An 18,674-nucleotide genomic window follows, 5' to 3' on the forward strand; every position below is an offset into this window, starting at 1 on the left:
AATAATTCTTTTGTGAGTAGAAAGATACTGAATCAATAATTTTGGGAAAGAATGAGTTTGTTAAGAGTACTGAACAAAGTTAAAAGAGTTAATTCCATCACCAACCACATCATATGAAAGAGGGTTGTACTCTTCTAAGGAAAAAAGATATTTCCTAGCACCTGAACAGTTTCATCAACTTGCTAACAAGAGAGCTTCGACTCCAAGGATGAAGAGAAGGCATTGACCTTTCTTTCTTATAACCTGATTACAAAGTATGCAGTTCTCACCAAAAATGCATCCACTCAAAAAATACACCAAAGGGCATTTCATATCAAAGATCCTTCTGACCTTAATAGTGTTGATAATAAGGTAGGGAATCAGCTTCCTTGTTTGGTTAAGAATAGATCGAAAATGCCTTGATAATCTGGTCTGGCGCAGCAGATGCATGAAAAGTGCAGTTTCTAGTAGATTTGTGATTTGGAAGGTGTCATCAGTCACTGATATTAAGATGAACAAACATACTCCCAAACATTCTAGATGTGTATTTAAGAAATCCACAATTGCACTGTCAAAACTATTAGAAACTGTAGAACAAATGCCATAAATATGAAAATATCCACACCATATAACATTATTGGGAACATCATCAAACCTGATTCTCGAAATATACCCTAGCCCATTTTGATGGGAGACCTTAGCTGCTGCTCTATCGAAGATGCATATGCGAAAGGTTATTGATCTACAAATAATGATGTCAACTATAAGGAAAACCAATGTACACTATAGCCCAAGAGAAAGAATGCCTCATCACGTCCCTTATAATCTAACAGTCTGCCTTGTCTTGATCATTCGCTTCAATGCAGCGAGCCAGAAATTGCACTCATCCCAATCACTTGTTGTCAACACCACCTGTCACCATGAAACAAAATACCCATGACAAAAGTGAGTTGTGTGGAGGTGCTTTAGGTATGCACTGTAGATTGCCAAAGATTCAATCAACACAAAATAGCAAGGTTAACATGATAGACTCGTCCAAAAAAAAGAACATGCAAGAGAAGCGATAACACCAAAATACTCATAATATATTTTACTAATTTCTAGTACTATTAAGGTTCACTCAAATGTCAAGTCAGCAGCTAAAATAACATTAGTAAACACCCTAAAGTCAAGCCATCATTTGTTGCAGCAGAATTTAATGAGCCAAAAGATTAGACATGCCCAACTACGAAACAAATTTGAAAGGCAAAAAACAGCAACAGAAGTTGCTAATGATCTTCTAATCTGGAGAGAGAAAACTAAAACTGCAGATAATTCTAAGTCTCTCTCTTTATTTAGAAAACATTCAAGCTTCATGTACTTCTTAAAATTGAACATCTAAACAACTGAAGCACAGCAAGGGCACTAAGTGACCAGAGATAAGAGCAAAAAACCAAAGCAAGAAGAAAATAAGTCACGATCATAGTAGATTCATTAATGCCCTCAATGGAGCTTATATACTTTTAAGATTCGAATAAAGCTGGTACTCACTATGAGAAATAACTTTTTAGCATGTAATAAGCATACCTGGATACGTAATGCACCAGCGAAGTCTCCAGCATCCAAAGCCTGGCAAAGTTGGACAAGCTTAGCAGCAGCATTTGGAGAAATGTCCCCACTGTTAAGTTTTGCAAACAAGGCCCCAATTTTCCTCGAGTTATCCTCAATTTCCCTCTTTTTAGATGGATTTGCATTAGATCCTCCAAGAGCTGCTGATGTCTCGTTATATAGTCTCGTCAAGGTAGCAATGACAAGCTTCCATTCAGCTGTCAGAAAACACAAAAAAAAAAAAGGAAAAATGTTCATTACAAAAATTTAAATCGTGCAAGCCATAGAGCTGCCCATCACTACCTATGAATGGATGTGGCCATAAATTCTTTTCTGTGAACATATGCAACCTTGTGAAGAACACAAACAAAGATCATGGATGTTAAATATCAATAAATTTGAATTAGTTGAAAATAATACTTATCCAGCAGTCATATGAACTAATAGGTTATGCAGATCAAACAAACTAAGATATTACTGTTACATGTTAAGACTCAAATGTTTAATGCATTAGAAACTATACATCATCTCAAACATATGACAATGGTCATATTTGCTGCCAAAATATCTCAACACAACATGTCCTGCTACAGAAAGGTGACTAGTTCTTTCAGCACAAACTTAAGTTGAGAGTCGCACAAGGACAACACAAGCCATAAGGTCAGAACTGTCTGGGAGAGCTGATTTGCATCAGAGCAGACTGGACAATAAGTTCAAGTTCTAGTTCATTCCTTTATCAAGTGAGTGTACCTCTTGTTGGTATGTCTTAGACATCGAGGAGATTGTGGGCATAGTCAAATGTCAAATATACTCACATGAAAGGCAAGACACAGCACCACATGACATGTTATCAATGCCTTAATTAATGTTAGCAACACAAAAGGCAAGACACAGCAGCACATGACAAAACAAAATTTTGAATTTCATCATGGAGAAGCATTACCAGGAACATTTGATGTATCAACTGTTTGCACTGTAGGCGGAGTGGTTGGAGGAACACCCACAGGCCGTGCTTCTGATGATTTTGTTGGGCTTAACGGATGCACAGGACTTATACTAGGCCTCTGAGCAAAATTTGGATTATAAACAGGCATGAAACCCCTTGGTGCTGTTGTAGTTGAGATGGGTTGTGCAAACCTTTGCCCAGTAACAAATGCTGGCTGAGATGCACCACCATCTTGTGGAGAAGGAATGGGAGGTCCATGTTGATAGAGAGGATTGGCAGCTCCCTAAGAAAAGGAGAAAAACAATTCAGATAAACAATAAATAATATGCCGATTACATGTCCAAGGAAGACAGACCGGATATAGCTGAGAACCCAAGCTGGGCTGCTGATAGCGTTCAACATTTCTGAGGGCCGCAGGAGTTGCAGGAGAAAAGGGTTTCATTGTTGGCTGTGCCATTGTAGCAGGTGAGGTGAAAGCTTGCTGTCACCAAACAAAAATGTTAACAGAGTATATTCATGGATAAAAATAGGGGTTCACTCAGAATACAAGAAAGTATAATTAACACATGCAATTAATATAGGAAACGTTAGAAAACTTGATACGTAAACTATTCCACACCAGAAAGACCCTCCAACACTACCTAAGTTGACAAATGTAAACGAACAATCAACCATATACCAAACAAGTACCCAGATTTTCTAGGCTAGAAATAAATTAAAAAATTCATTATTTCAGATTTTTTTGAAGCTGTTCATAATGTAGTTCTATCACAATGCACAAAGCTTTCAAAGAGTTGGATCTTTTGGTGTTAAAGTTAAAATTAAATCCACAAAGAAACTATATACTAATAAATTATCTGTTTTGTTCCCTGCAGATTCTTGCAAGAATAGACATGTCCCATGACCATATACTAAATGAGCCCAAGAAAAAAATGATTTGAAACAGTGTTATTGTACAAACTCCTTAGTTTAATATATGTAACTAAACATAAAAGTGCAACCAAATTGAAATAGATGATTCTTAAAAAAATTGCCCGTCAGGACTTATCTTTCAATAATCAAATAAATCTGGAATCATATAAAATAATAAATAAATTTTGCAACCTTGGAATCGAATAAAATATTAAATCTTTCAATCAAATATTAAACAACATTGGAATCAAATAAATTTTGCATAACCGATTGAAAACCAAATCAAACTGAATGACAACATTTTTTATGTTAGAGATGAAAAAAAATGTATTAGCTAATATGAGGACAGCAAAATAACAGAAGTTAATTATTGGTATAGTTCAATGATGAAGAAAGAGCAAGGAAACACAATAAGCAGCAACTGTTCATTGTCACCGAGTCATATAACAAGTACCTGCGAAATCTGGCTCGTATGTGATAGTATAAAATTTTGAGATGGCTGTGATGGATGAAATAACCTCTGGTTGCTAAAATCAGGGACCTGTGGTTTCTGTTGCACAAGTTGATTTCCCCCATAAGCAGAACCAGGAACTTGGTGAAAGCCCTCAGCACGTGAAGTGTCAGCAACATTCTGATGTAATTGGAGTAGTGGTTGGGAAAGGTTCTTATCCTAATTTGATCACCCTCAAAAAATTATTAGTCCATAAGATCAATGATCTACTCAGCAAGATATTTAACAGAATAACAAAAAAATTCAACATTGAAAATGCTGAAGAAGAAAACCTCATAATAATTCTGTGAATAATCCACTCCACCATAACCAGATTGATCTGCACCATATAAAGATTCAGTGTGTGATGCACCACTTCGATAAGGCAGACTTTTCGGCACATCCCTTTCTGACAAAGAATGTAAAAGTATGATATAATAGCATATTAAAATTTCAGATCTAGAAAAAAAATGCAGATCTAGAAATTTGGTTAATTACATGGCAGATAAGCAACTTGTAAAAAGTTTAACATTTCCGCATCCACCTAACCAGAAACAACAGGGGAAAAAAAAGAGAAAAGAACAAAAGCAATCATAGGCAGCATCTTAACAGAGGGAAGATATAGCATGAGACAAAGAAAACAGATCTCAAAGCCTCACTATCCCAAACAAAACACGTTCTGGTTTACTTGTCATACCAACTAGGTACGAAGAGAAAAAAAATTTTAGAAGGGTAAAAATTTCAGAAGCAGGACACTCTTTATTCATCTACTTCTACATGAAAATAGCCACAACGACAATACATAAAACAGGTACAAAACTTACATTCAAGGAAAAGGCCCACATAGAAATACTATAGGGTGCTTAAACAGTTGCATGCTTCAGTCAATAAACAAAGTAGAAGCATGCGATGGGGCTAAGAGCGTAAGAGTTGTATGAGAGAATCAAGATTTGTATGTCAAAATGACTTGCTCAAGTTTCTCATCACCTACAGGTTTTAATATAATCAAAATAGTGCAAGCACAGTTGTATAATCATCATCAAGCAAGATAAAGATTATTTAAGCTGATAAGATAGATCATAGTATATCTATTAACTCTTTTGGACAACCTTCAGCAGAGATAGAAATTCTCTCTCTCAATATAGCAAGCTCATTTGATGATTCTTCAGATCCCAATAGTTTTAAATACTTCATTGCAGTAGTGAGAAGCCCCTGATTAGCTAGTAGTTCAGCATAGTTCTCCACAAGCTTCGACAAAGATGCACTAAACTGCTTATGTTCCGTTGCAAGGGCGAGGACAATTGTCTTCTCCATTAAATCCTATGACAAAGAAAGGTAATCATAACCTGGTGGTTTACATAAGTAATTTAATCTTGTGACCAAAGAAGTTACCTGAAGAAGATCTATATAAGTCTTTCCTCTAGAGTCAAGCTTCAGGCTGTGTGACCATATCTCCACGGTTCTGTCCATATTTCCAGCACATATATAGCAGAGAGTTGCAGCAAGCATATTTCCGACGGCCATAAGTCTCGAAGCCAGACTGTCACATAAAACAGTCCATTCCTCTTTCTGTGCAAACTGTTACATAACGGTTGCATGAGATCAGTGACTTCTGTGATAGAAATGAAGATAGTGCCACCGCACATTAATATTTGATGCAGAATCAAACTATCAGATGATAACTGATGCAATAGAAATGAAAATAGCGCATCGCACATTAATATTTGATGCAGAATCAAATTGTCAGATGATAACTGACCTGCTAAAAATTCAGTAATAGTCAAATCCTTAATAATGTAGATTCAGGGATACAACAACAGAAAGAAGGCAGTAGAAAGATCAGAATTACATGTCATTTATGTTAATTCGTATCTATTATTCTTTGACATTTTTCATATTTTTATATTTAGGTAAAATTACACCTACAAAGAAGAAGCTATTTCCATAATTTGATGCCAGTTTAACGAGGTTGCAAAGGAGTTAACCATGAAGGCAAGGCTTTTCCTCTATAGGAGGCCGATAAAAATTAATTAAATAGATGATATTTAGAAATTAAAAGTAATAAAAAGATGACAGCAAAGTTGGTTGAATAACATACTAAAGGCAGGAGAACTTACTGTGCAAAGAAGAGCCAGAGTTTCCTTCCATGATTTCAGAGGTCTGGTATTAATCAGAGCCATAAGATCATTCCTCACCAGTGCAGATACAACCTTAAAATGGAAACATCAGAATCAGATTACTACCCTCAAGCAACTATTACAAAAGAATTTTTTGTACAAGACATCCCTAAACAGCCCACAATAATACAATGGATAAAACAAATATGTCTTTAACACACATTGCAGATTAATGATCAGATAAAAAATTAATACCTTTAAATAGGGTGCGAGACTATTCTTAAGATACTGATCTCGTGTACTCTCCCATAATGAGGAACCACCAGCATGTGCAATTACTAATGCATCGGCCATTCTGTCTGCAGTGATGCACCGTAAAACTGCTCCCTTATAGTCTCCAACAACCAAGGCATGTTGAATACTGTCATCAAATGACAGATCATAACTCCTTGAAGGTTCTTCGGGTTCTTTCTGAGCCTTCTCCACATTAGGAATGCTCTTCTCTTCATAAGCTGAACTATCCTTACTAATTTGAGGATTGTTAAAGAATTCTTCTCCATTGTCAATAGAGTATGTATTCCCATCAACTTCAACCGATGATCTTGTATCAAGACTAAGTGTGTTTTCTAGGCCTTTTCCCAAATTATCAAGGTCATTGTATATATCACTACACTCCTCTGGCACAGTGAAACCAAGATAAGAAAGCAACTTAGTCCTAGCTGTTCCCTCTTCCTCAAACATAATCTTCAAGAAGCCCCATGTTTCTCTGTCATCTTTAGATCTGTTAAGTGAAAGAAAAATGGTTACACAAAATTTATCATGTGAATAGATTATAAACTAGATACTATCATACAGATGACACACATAGAATCATGTGACTTCTGTTCGCATAAAGCACAGAGCGAAGATTTTTCCCCATTTTGTATTGCAGCTTCAAATTCAGTGGAGCGGCTAACCAAGCTATGTTCGGTGACTAAATTATGCATGTATACCTGAAAGAAAGAAAAAAGCTCAATATGAAGGTACCAAACAACAAATTGATACAAAATCTAGGTTTACCTCTGAAGCAGGTAATCGATCTTCTGGTGTTGACTGGCAAGGCTGAAATGATATAAGCTTGCCACCAAAACCAAAAGAGACACCCACTGGACGTCTAAGCCACTTTGGAGCTCTCAAACGTACTGGAAAGACAAACATAAAAGTGACGCAAAAACAAAGATTGAAGTTGATCAAGCAAAACTAATGAACCACCATAATGACATAAAAATGCAATTAGATTCCAAACTAAAGTATATACAACATAATACATATTGATCCCAACTACAGCTAACTGACAGATGAACAATCATGTTCAATCTCAACCACCTATGTAGACAAACAGTTTAAAGAAACCAGCGACTGTTAATTGAAAATTTGTAAACTCATCATCAGATACAAAAGCATGAGCCATTCCAATGGTCTGGTACCACTACTTCCTGTTCCACAGTAATTTGTGTTGCCAAGCTCTAATACATCCATGATTTCATAGATAACTTGTGCAAATCTATAACACTAAATAATGCAAAGTGTAAAGAGCTTGGGGTTTAAGATGACCTGAGGTTTGCATGGATGCCTGCCAGGGGCAAAAGATCCAATAATCATTGAAAAATTTACATGTAAATTTTGACATACAGTTTACCCTGTATAAACCCATCAACAGGATCCTACATCTATTAGAATAGTCATAAAAAATGTCCCAAATTGTCCTGATATACTAAAGACAATTATAAAAAAAGAACCAACAAAATTAAATTCTAAATTAACTCAAACTCATGAGCAATTCACATCGAATCATTTGGTGTCTTGCAGGCTGTCCAGAACTTACAGAAAGTGAAATCAGGAGGGGGGAGATTTAAGTTTTCCTAGACATTATTTTATTTGAAATATTTATATAGTTAAAAAATCAAACATTCCAATTGTAGAGCCATTAAAGAAAAGCTCAGAACAATCTCTGTTGAGACATTCAGGTTGATTGGTGTAGCATTGCACAAGTGATGGGTCTTAGATTCGAGTTCACGTGTGAACGTCATGTATGCCATTTAACATGAAGAAAATATCTTCCAATTTTTTTTAAAAAGAAAAGCTTGGAACATACAGAACCAAACAATCATAATCAAATCTAATGTATTTTGCATAGCACATGGCATAGCAAGATCAAAACAGTATATGCAATACATTAGGAAAACACAATAAGTTGTTCAATACATAATTTGATATTAATGAGTTAATAACAACACAACGTATCAGGTACATAACCCACACCTATGGCATGTATAGGCAGTTACATATTACAGGTAGTCACAATTCTATTTTCTCTCTATTAATTTCCAGCAACAACAACAAACTCTAATATTGCAACTATTCAAACAAAAAATATTTTCCTGCCACTGAGCTCTATAAAATCTTACATAAGAGACATTAAAACCTTCCAAAAGCAGAACTCAGAGAACTCTTCCAAGCTAATCTACACTTACAATAGGTATTGAAAATTTGAATGTACATATGACTCAAAGGACTCTCTAATAATAGCAACAAAAAATGATGGCAAAAACTCAGATGGAAGCTATGGAAAAGAAGAAATGATAATATAAATTATCCTGGACTAAACCTTGATACCAGCTATACTCCCAACATTCAATGGTCTCAAACCTACACTGTATCACTTACCGTAGAAAGATTGATCTACTCTTGATTAATTGACCAAATTAAACAAGTCACCCACGTTGCATAGGAATTTTTTTTTTAAATACAGTTATGAGTATACATCCAGTAGCCATCTTTTGGAAACCCTCACCAGAAGAAAATTGTCAAAATGAAGTTGTAAAACTACAACAGTAGTAAGCATATACCTGGAGTACCAAATTCACCCTCTACAGCTGCATGCTTACTGCAAACCTGCAGAAAACAGTGACTATATTTAGATTTTTTAACATGGAACAAGCTAACTAAAAGAATACTCCTTGCTCCAGAAATAAAGTGCCATTCTTTGGTGATCAAACACCTTATACAACAAGCATCCTGCTTTATCAATCTACTGTATTTTGAAGAAAAAATGCATATAAAAAATGAAATAGAAACAGTTGCTTCACCATCGCATTATTTCAAACAATAACACATCAATGTTTGGCCATTGTCACATAGAGGCAACAACAAAAAGTTGATATACACAGGAAGATGTACCTTACTTAAGGATGCTAATTCACAAATCTTGTACTTAATTACTGAAGAAATTCTGATTAGGCAAGGTCATCAACACAACATTGGACAGTAACTTCTGTTTGTAACAAACTTATCCTAGATACAAATTAACATAGTTGACGAACATGACAGGTGATTACTCATTTGACAACTATAACTTTATTCTCATATGAACTTTTAAACATAGCATATTTTTAGCACCATTTTTCCCCAAACCATAAAAATATTTACCCAAAAGTTAAATACCATATTGGAATAACTTTGATAAAAGAAACATGGTAACATAGTTACATCCAAACTTTACTATCTAATTTGTAAGTCCTATCCCACTAACAAATTGAGTTGAATAGAAGATGCTGTGATAGGCATTAAAGGTTTTCCTTTTCCTCCTTTCACCTGCTACATAATGTAAAGAAATAACTTGAAGATTACATATAGGGCTTATCATATTACAGAAGTAACATTGTGAAATAGTTTCATTCAAAAAAACCATCTAATCCTAAGTCTCATCTCACCCGTAGATGAAGCAGAATTAGATGCTGTGGCAGCATCAAAGGTTTTCCTTATTTTCCTTTCTGTTTCTAAATATTGTGAAAAATTAATAATTAGAACATAGTACATAGGGTCAACATTACAGATTAGTTTTTAAATATTGGTTAGATACAACAGTAGTTAGACATATTAAAGAAAGATATAAAAAGAAACAAAAGAAAACATAACTTAAAGGACCTGTTGGCCACAGAAAAGACTTCATTCTACCTTACATTATCAAATAAACCTTTCTGTGCCCCACACGCAGGCTACACTCTTCTAGCATGGCTAAGTGAGAAAGGAGAAAGAAAAAACAAGTTTTTGTTTTTTACTTACAAAACAGTTCCACAGTGGGAAGACAGAATCCAGTTAAAACTGATGCAAAAAGGTAGCTATCAGCTTGATAACAATTTCATGCAGAAGCCATCAATTGCAGCTTATTTTGATTCCTAAGCATTCTTCACATTTTAAGATAAGGCTGAACTGCATAAGGGGAGAAATGGAGACCTAAGCTATTTCATCTTTTCATGTTCCATGTTTATTAGTCCTAAACCAACTCCAATCCTAACTATACTTAACTCCTAGATTATACTAAATCCAACTCAAGCAACTTCGGAACTGCAATGTGACTTTCCTATTGCTTTTGTTTGTTTCTACGCCTTCCAGACGATGACGGCATTTTGCCTGTCATTCGTCTCTTCGACTAATTCTTTTCTACTTTGCAGGTCCTTCGAGACCGCAAGTGATTAAAACTTAGGCTGACCTTTATGGACAGTTGTTGCTTGGGTGTCTCACAACTTAAGCAATTATAGTTAAGTCTATGACAAGATGGACCAATGGACAAGCAAGATGGGTGCAGGGCAGTAAGCTCGATTCACAAGGCTTAACAGGTGGTAAGCCTTGTACCATAAGTGGACCTCCCAAACTTGGATGAAATGTTGAACCATGAGAGAAACTTAACCTAGAGATTTGAAAAGGCTGAAATCAACTAAAGGAAACCTTAATTTAAATGTGATGGCTCCTCCAAAAAGAAGATAAATTTACCAAAATACAGCAAAACTGAAGAAAAAATAAACTAAAACTATTATAAAGAAAAAACTCGACCATGATCTACTCAGATTGACTAAACTATACCAATGGACTGAAATTATATTCAATCCAATCCTTTAATCTCGATGAAGCTTCACCAGGATTATCGATCTTATGGGCGATCCATGAAAGTTTTGAGTTAACATTTTGTCTCTATTGAGGAATTTGCCTTCTTGAGAAACAACAATGGAAAACATACAAGGTTGTAATATATTTGTGATCCATACCACTTCAAGAATCTCTCAAATGCAACAAAATATATTTCATCTTTTCTTACTTCCTTTCAATTTACCCATCATTAAAATATAAATGAAGCTTAAAAAATCTGAATTTTCTTTCAAACAGGACCGTTGGTGGTAATGGCAACAGAAAAAACTACTAGTAACCATGAGTCAAGTACCTCTATATTGTATATTCCCACTTTGACATCAAAAGAGGATGCTGATATAACTCCTGGAATTTTAGGGTACCAATGAATATCAAAATTCCAGTTGGTGCTAGCAGGCAATTCACATACCATCTGCACAACAAACATAGTAAACATATAGAGAGAAGCTGACAATGACAGTTGATGAACATTTATGAGGTGCAAATCAGATAAGTTATTGAGGAATTGATTGCTTATGCACCTCCCCAGTAGTTGTGTCCCAGCAAATTGTCCTATTGTCCTTGGCACAGGTAAGAAGAAATGAACTGTCACAGGGACACCATGACATAGCTATCACACCTGATTAACACAATAAACTTGATGAAAGAGGAAACAAAATCAATATTTCATGAAACTTCTTGAACACATCAAGTAAGAAGTAAGACCAGAGAGAACTACAACTTATCAGCAGCTTGAATTAGTGAGGGAAAGCAGCGCCTTCAGATTTTTTTAAAAATAAAGCTCAGGGAATGTAAAATTTACTGTAGATATACAACATGCAAAAAAGGAAGGCACATGGATATGCATGTTTCAGTAAGTAGAGTTCACTTTTTGCAATATAAAAAAAAAGTGATCTAGGCATATCATATTTGTCCAAAAGAAAACATGAAACCAAGGCCATCTAAATGGTTAAAGGATCGCTAGACAATATCTAATCTGTAAGCTTTAGACAATTTTATGCATTAATATGGACTTCTATATATTCTAATGGATGGTTCAATTTTAAATACAGATGGTTGCTCTACATTTATAACAATGTCATATGCTCATCGTCAGTGCTACATATTAATGTATGATAGATTATAGTGTATATGAACAAGTTGAAATTTCATTGTAATTGTTATAGAACATAGGAAATGTAAAAAAGGAAAAAAAATGAAATAAATAAAATAATTGACAAGCAGAGACAACAAGAGAATGGTAGAAGATAGTACAGTTGTTGAAAGATCACCAAGTTTAGCAGAAATTAGATGCAATAGTTGAATGCAGGTAAACATCCTAGAAGATCACTTAGCTTACCTCAATAAACACAACCCATCTGCAAAGTATTGTTGAAACACTAGTAGACTAGGCAAACAGCGCAATCATGTAATAATGGCTAAAATAGTTCTAAACAATGCCACATAATTATTTAAACAAATAGAATTACGGAGCGATTTAATTAGTTGAAGTAGCCACGTCTTAGGTTCAATTGTCATCGGTTTTTATTTGAGACAATGAGCCTCCAAGTTTCTCACTCGTGGGCTTATGATTAGTTTTATAATTCCTCAAAGCTCAGTTGATATCGTCATTATTCTTCTGATGGTTTTGAGCAATGGTTTTAGATTTCCATTTCCAGCAAAATGCATTCATATGAGTCCTATATGGGTATAAACTACAATGAGCAGTCTTTGTCATGACAACTTAAATTCAGAAATATCTACATATCTTTTGACCTAGGACTTTGTGAAACATCAAGTTTTAGCAAGTAGAAATTCATGTATCAGTTGTATTTTGTATTAGGCAGTGAAATTGAAATATCAATTAACAAGCTGCCATTACAACAGAAAGAGAAAAGTCAGAAAATTTAAACATTTTCGACAAAATACAAGTTCCCTTTTGCTGCTGGTGTTCATATTATCTTTACATTTATCCTTTTTTATTCTTTTTATTTCTGCAATTAAACAAATACATCAGTCAGAAAAATCATCCAGATATGTTCCTCATAGTCCCTGATGTAACCTTAGTATCAAGGAGGTTTAATTAATTTTATCTAGCACTATATAACACAAGTTATACTGAGATTGATCTCATAAAGATGCATAATTAGAGGCTGAGATGCTCAACTGACTCTGAAGCATAAGAGCTTAACAATATCAATTTTGTAAAGAATATTATGATCTCTTCAGAATTGAAAAGTGGATTAAGCTAAAAAAATTCAAAAAATTATTTTTTAAAAAATATTGCAATCCTTCACAATTGAAAAGTGGATTTGGATAAAATTGTCAGAAATACACAGATAATTTAATTTTTGAAGATCCACAATGTCCAGATTTAAAAACATCTTACTAACCACGGACAAGATTTTAACTGCTAACTCCACTACACAATATATTCCAAGTCATTGCTTCGATTAAAAGTTTCTATGTTCCGCTTGCATAATTGTCAATCACGAGAATTATCAAAAAGAATGGTATATAAATGTCAAGTCGGTCTCACCAGTATAGCATTGAATTCCAATCATGGTGAGGTTCATGACAATTAGGAAATCCTTGACGCAAACCAAGGGTCAACTACTTTAAATTTAGGATGAGGAATGGTGGACATAAGTTCAATGACCAGTCTTTGCATTGTATCAATTTAATTAATATGGATTGTTGGATTACATTTCTTAATTTCTTCATGTTTTGAGTTGGTTTTGCCCTTTTTTTTTTGGACAACATGCAGCATTGGAATAAGATTCTTGCTTCGTGACCGGCATAATCAGAACATGTTGATTGACAGTTTATGATTTATCACAGTAGAAAATTATCACCAACTGCCTTGCTAACAATGCTAGAGATTCCAACATATGAATTAGACAAATTATAAATTACATTGGGCAGGGTAGGGCATGTCTGCAGTAAGAATGAGTGTCGGTGGTTCCTATTTTAGATATATAATGGGCTAAAAAATTTGAGAACATGATGTTTGGACTTTGGAAGAATATATGATTCTTCATTTTAGTGGATAATTCTCTCTCTCTCTCTCTCTCTCTCTCTCTCTCTCCTACTCATCTTTCCACTTGAATGAGCACCTAGGTCAGATCTCCTATGGGCTTCCGTACATTCATAAGATTAATTTTCAAGCTTTAATTAACAATGACAACATACAGATACTGAACATCATCAAAACTGTTACACCACAGTTGATTACAAACCTAAATCTGTCAAGATTGTCAAGACACCTTCTTCGATAACTCAAACCCTTTTACTCAAACTCCATTAATAAACTCATTGTTACTTAAATTTGCATAATCACTGATCTCATCAACTCCTCTCTAAATTGAATTTACTTAATCATTGGATATTAGGATTCTATATTGTCTTTACCTACATTGGCGTCTAAACTCTATGGTTGCAACTTGCAACTGCAACATCCAGCATATAAAAACAAAACAATGATGCATGAGACAATTCTTCACATACGCTTCATTTAACGCAAAGGCCCTTCATCTCTTGAATTATATGAACCAGCTAAATTTAGTCCAAAAGAGCAATTCAAATCCAAGTAAACACTAGCATAAGTTAGGTCCTCTACATAATCATTTATGCTAATCATAAGACTAATCAGTCTTTTCTTCATACAACTCAAATCTAGTGCATTATGAGTTGCAAAATGTCTTCAATCAAACAAGTCAATATTGAAACCAAACATCTATTTTCAAACATTCGTAAACCACATCTTTTGATGCAATCATCCACTAAAAGTTAAAAGGCTTTTGGTCAAAAGTTAGTAATTAGTTCTCCCACAGAAAAGGTATAATGAGTAGAGTGTTTCTGATTACAGATGTCCTACCTAATATTATACACATTACTACATAAAGAGTTAATTTGACACAAGTTGCAAATAAGCAATGCACCAGTACAAGCTTGCCTGATTTCTATTTACTATCACCACAATAACTTGTGGGGTACAGATAGTGATAAAATTAAATAAAACTTGTATGACTTTGGAATACAAAAGATGCAGTTTCTAATAAGCTTCAACACTAGGTGCTCATATGGAAAAAGATAAAAATTACTAACAGCAAGATAATTTCACAGATTTAAGTGGCTGAAAAACAGAAACTGTTCACAATTAGAAATTAACTTCATAAAATAATTTAAAAAATCGAGTCATAAATAAGCAAAAGAAGACAAATAGAAGATGTTTAAAAAAAGGTGTGTAATAGAACCTTTTGTGTGCCCCACAAACTCTCTTGCTGGTAATAATGATTGCCTCACATCCCAAACCTGTCAATAGGAATTGAAAATATAGCAATCAAAATACATTCAAGCTAGACAATACTTGAATTTTTAATTACTTTAAAGGGAAAATGAACAAAGTTGTATAATCTTTCTGCTACAGTTATTAATTACATATAAAACAACAGTTCTCAATTAAACAAAAGAAAAAGATCAAAATCTCTACACTAAATCAAAGAAAGTCAAATATCCAATACATTTATATCATTTCAGATTGACTTTATGTGAAGTCGGCTATTAAAACTGTTCTAAAGAATTAATATAAAAATGATCACAATCTTAATATCACGGCACATTACTCTAAGAGAAGGTGAACTATCATCATCTGAAGCAACAATCAACTCAGTTGAAACATCAGGGTTCCACTGCAAGACAGAGCACCTCCTTCTATTCGAATCCACAAAGCTGTTGGAAATACAAACATTTCAATCAGCATTGGGGTCAGATACTTAGCTGTTCAATTAGATTTGCTCAATTTTCATAGTACATCAATTTAATGAACTAGAAACTTGCTTTGTGAGGGGTTTCTGCTGCCTCAGATCCCAAACAACTGGAATAGAAAAATGTCAGATGATAAGAAAATATGCATCATTTACATCCCCAAAAAAGGTAAAAATGGATAAAAATAATAATAAAACTTTTTAAGCACCTGTTATCCCATTATAAGATGTGGATGATAATATATATTGAACCTTGGGGTTCCAAGAAACAAAGGAAACTTCAGTTTGAGCTCCAGAGCCAACACTCTGTTACAAACACATGAATATAATATCAAGGTTGATATCAAATGATGTTGATTTGTATTAACCTAATTCAGTTTAAGATTATGAATTTAAAATTTAAAAAAACCACAGAGGTCATTTCTCAAAAGAAATTGTAGATATCATTTTATTGCTTATTTCATTAAAGTTGCATAAATACAGAGATAACAATTGTTAGAGAGACAAAACCAAGGACCCAATTGGCAATAGAACAAAAGGAGATATGAAAATGCTGAAGACAATTGTTTTGACATGGTCAGAACATGGACTAAAAACTAGCCGGTATGTATCGGATGAGATGAGTCTTTACCAACCAGTAGATGGGATACGGTTCGGGCAATTTCATCAGATCCGGGTTGGAGTTAAGATTATCACCCTGTAATCCTACCGAATAGGGCTTACCATACAGTTATAAAAGTTAAAACCGGTATCGCATGGTAAGCCTACCATCCCATACCCCTATCATCTTTTTCATTTTAATTGTCTTTCCTTCATTTTTCTTTGATCTTTTCACCAGATAACCTAAATCCCTTTCTCTCTCATTCTCTCCCCCTTTCTCCTCTGCCTCTTCCTTGTCGCCTTGTCCCTGCAAATTCACCACCTCACCTTTGTCGTCCTGCTGCATCGCTGTCGGCCAGCCACTAGGTTGCTCTTCCCCCTCTGTCTTCAATGTGCCTCCTCATCCTCCTCTTCATTTCAACTTTAAATTCCCACATATTAGCCATGCACATGAAAATTTGATCTAGTTCTAGCAATAGTTATTGACAGGACCATGGTGGTTGACAAGTTCTAATTTCCACATATTAGCCATGCACATGAAAATTTGGTTTAGTTCCAGGCTTCCAGCAATAGTTCTTTTTTATTGATTTTCTTAAATACATAAGGCCTCTAGATACTCTGGGGAAGACTTCTGAATCACGCATCCTTTCATTCATCTGATTTGATGTTACCCATCCAGATTTGGTAATCCAAGATCAAAGTGTGTTTCAGTTTCCAACAAGTGTGAGCAAATTTAAATATACCTGATTTTCTCTCTGCGAGATCAGCGTAATATAGAATATTTTGCTGATAAGAAGAAAAAGATTGACCTGGGATGCTTTTTTTGTGTGTGTGTGTGTCAACATCTCATGTTTTAGCTAAAAGATCCCATTCCAATAAGGGATGACAAGCCACACCAGCAACATACTGAGTCACATTTCAGCATTAGTTTAGATTTGAAATAAACCATGCCAATCAAAACCATAGCTTTAACCTGAGTAGGCTTTTTACAAAGTAACAGACAGGTGACTATGCTTCAAAGGATCGATGCTGCTCATTGACCCACTGCTGCTTCTCAGAGGAATAGAGATCAGATGGTGTAATATCCTTCAATTTTGAATTATTTATGATATGATATGATAATTTTTATTATTTTAATATAAGAATTTATAACCAATGTAATATCTTTTATTTTTGAATTATTTATGATACGATCAATTTTTTATTATTTTAATGTGAAATTTTATTTTGATTATTTTAATTGATCATTTTTGAAGAGACACTGGATAGGAGGAGGGAGACTTCAAAGAAAGTTTAAAAGCAGGAAAAGATACCTAAAGACAATAAAGACGATGTGTAATTCTTAAGGTTAGCACATATTTACTTCCGTGCTTAGCAAAAATCATCCAACCATAAACTAAACTCTCCTGGCACATACGAACCCTAAGAGATGGGAAAAATTTTGGTTCTGAAGGCTTTGCCAGGTCCCAGATGCAAAGCTCCCCTCCATCAGCCCCAGAAGCAAGCAGATTTGGTGACAGAGTGCTGAACTCCAAACCACGAACCTGCCATAACCAACCCAATCCAACAAATGCATCAACATGAGACGACAAAATTAGAGCCTCTAAATAAAGACTCCAAACGGATATGAGACGGTAATTACCGGTCCCACATGCTTCGTAAGCTTCGCAACAGAAGAATCATTTAGATCCTCAGAACTACAAATAAAGAACAGGTTCCTCATTAGTATTCTAAAAGACGTGCAAATTTGCTGAAATGGAATCGTTATATCAACTGCCAACAATACTCTAAGCAAAGTCAAGATTTTCACAAAGATCAGGGCTTGAATTGGACAAAAGGAGAAGTAAGCCCCCAAACACCTGATGATCTTGAGGGGATTCCAGATGCCGATGCTGCCATCGGAGAGGCCGCCGGCCACAAGGCCGAGAGAGAACTCCTCGGAAGAGGATCCGGGGGGTTTTCCCCAGGAGAGGCGGTTGAAGCGCTCGTCGCTAGGGCAGGCGCCGGCGACGGGGAGGTCGTGTGCGTCGGACTGGAAGTCGAGCTTGAAGATCTCGAGGTTGGCCGTGGAGCTGAAGGAGAGGTCCACGGCGCCAGCCACGGTTCCGGCGGCGAGGTAGGGCGCGTCAGGCGCGAAGGCGACGAGCGCCGACCGCGGCGCGCTCTTGATGCAGGCCATGGGCGAGGTCGATCAGTGACCCAGGGGAGGAACGGAACCCTAAGTGGCGGTGGGTGGTGGAGACGGAAGAGGAAGCGGAGGAGAGCGACGAGATGTGCTCCGCGGGGAAGTACGGCGCTTTTTCTCCGTCTCGCCGTGTGATGTTATGATCTGA

The 18,674-nt window shown here is 35.5% G+C and overlaps 1 protein-coding gene across 1 annotated transcript; it reads right to left on the reverse strand.

Annotated features, from left to right (window-relative positions):
- Positions 1 to 557: 557 nt before the first annotated feature.
- LOC135588032 (protein transport protein SEC31 homolog B-like) lies at positions 558 to 18,671 on the reverse strand. Its single transcript, XM_065079963.1, has 22 exons — positions 18,201 to 18,671; positions 17,984 to 18,038; positions 17,763 to 17,885; positions 15,951 to 16,047; positions 15,815 to 15,851; positions 15,601 to 15,706; positions 15,232 to 15,289; positions 11,518 to 11,615; positions 11,289 to 11,408; positions 8,920 to 8,965; positions 7,091 to 7,212; positions 6,896 to 7,023; positions 6,287 to 6,812; positions 6,032 to 6,124; positions 5,307 to 5,492; positions 5,024 to 5,234; positions 4,208 to 4,323; positions 3,879 to 4,094; positions 2,868 to 2,993; positions 2,510 to 2,795; positions 1,546 to 1,784; positions 558 to 891 (listed from the first exon to the last, which is right to left on the reverse strand). The coding sequence occupies exons 1-22, from the start codon at positions 18,518 to 18,520 to the stop codon at positions 799 to 801; spliced, it is 3,402 nt and encodes a 1,133-aa protein (XP_064936035.1). The 5' UTR covers positions 18,521 to 18,671; the 3' UTR covers positions 558 to 798.
- Between the last annotated feature and the right edge of the window lie 3 nt (positions 18,672 to 18,674).

Source organism: Musa acuminata, chromosome BXJ1-8 (genome assembly GCF_036884655.1).
Source record: "Musa acuminata AAA Group cultivar baxijiao chromosome BXJ1-8, Cavendish_Baxijiao_AAA, whole genome shotgun sequence".
Taxonomy (NCBI): domain Eukaryota; kingdom Viridiplantae; phylum Streptophyta; class Magnoliopsida; order Zingiberales; family Musaceae; genus Musa; species Musa acuminata.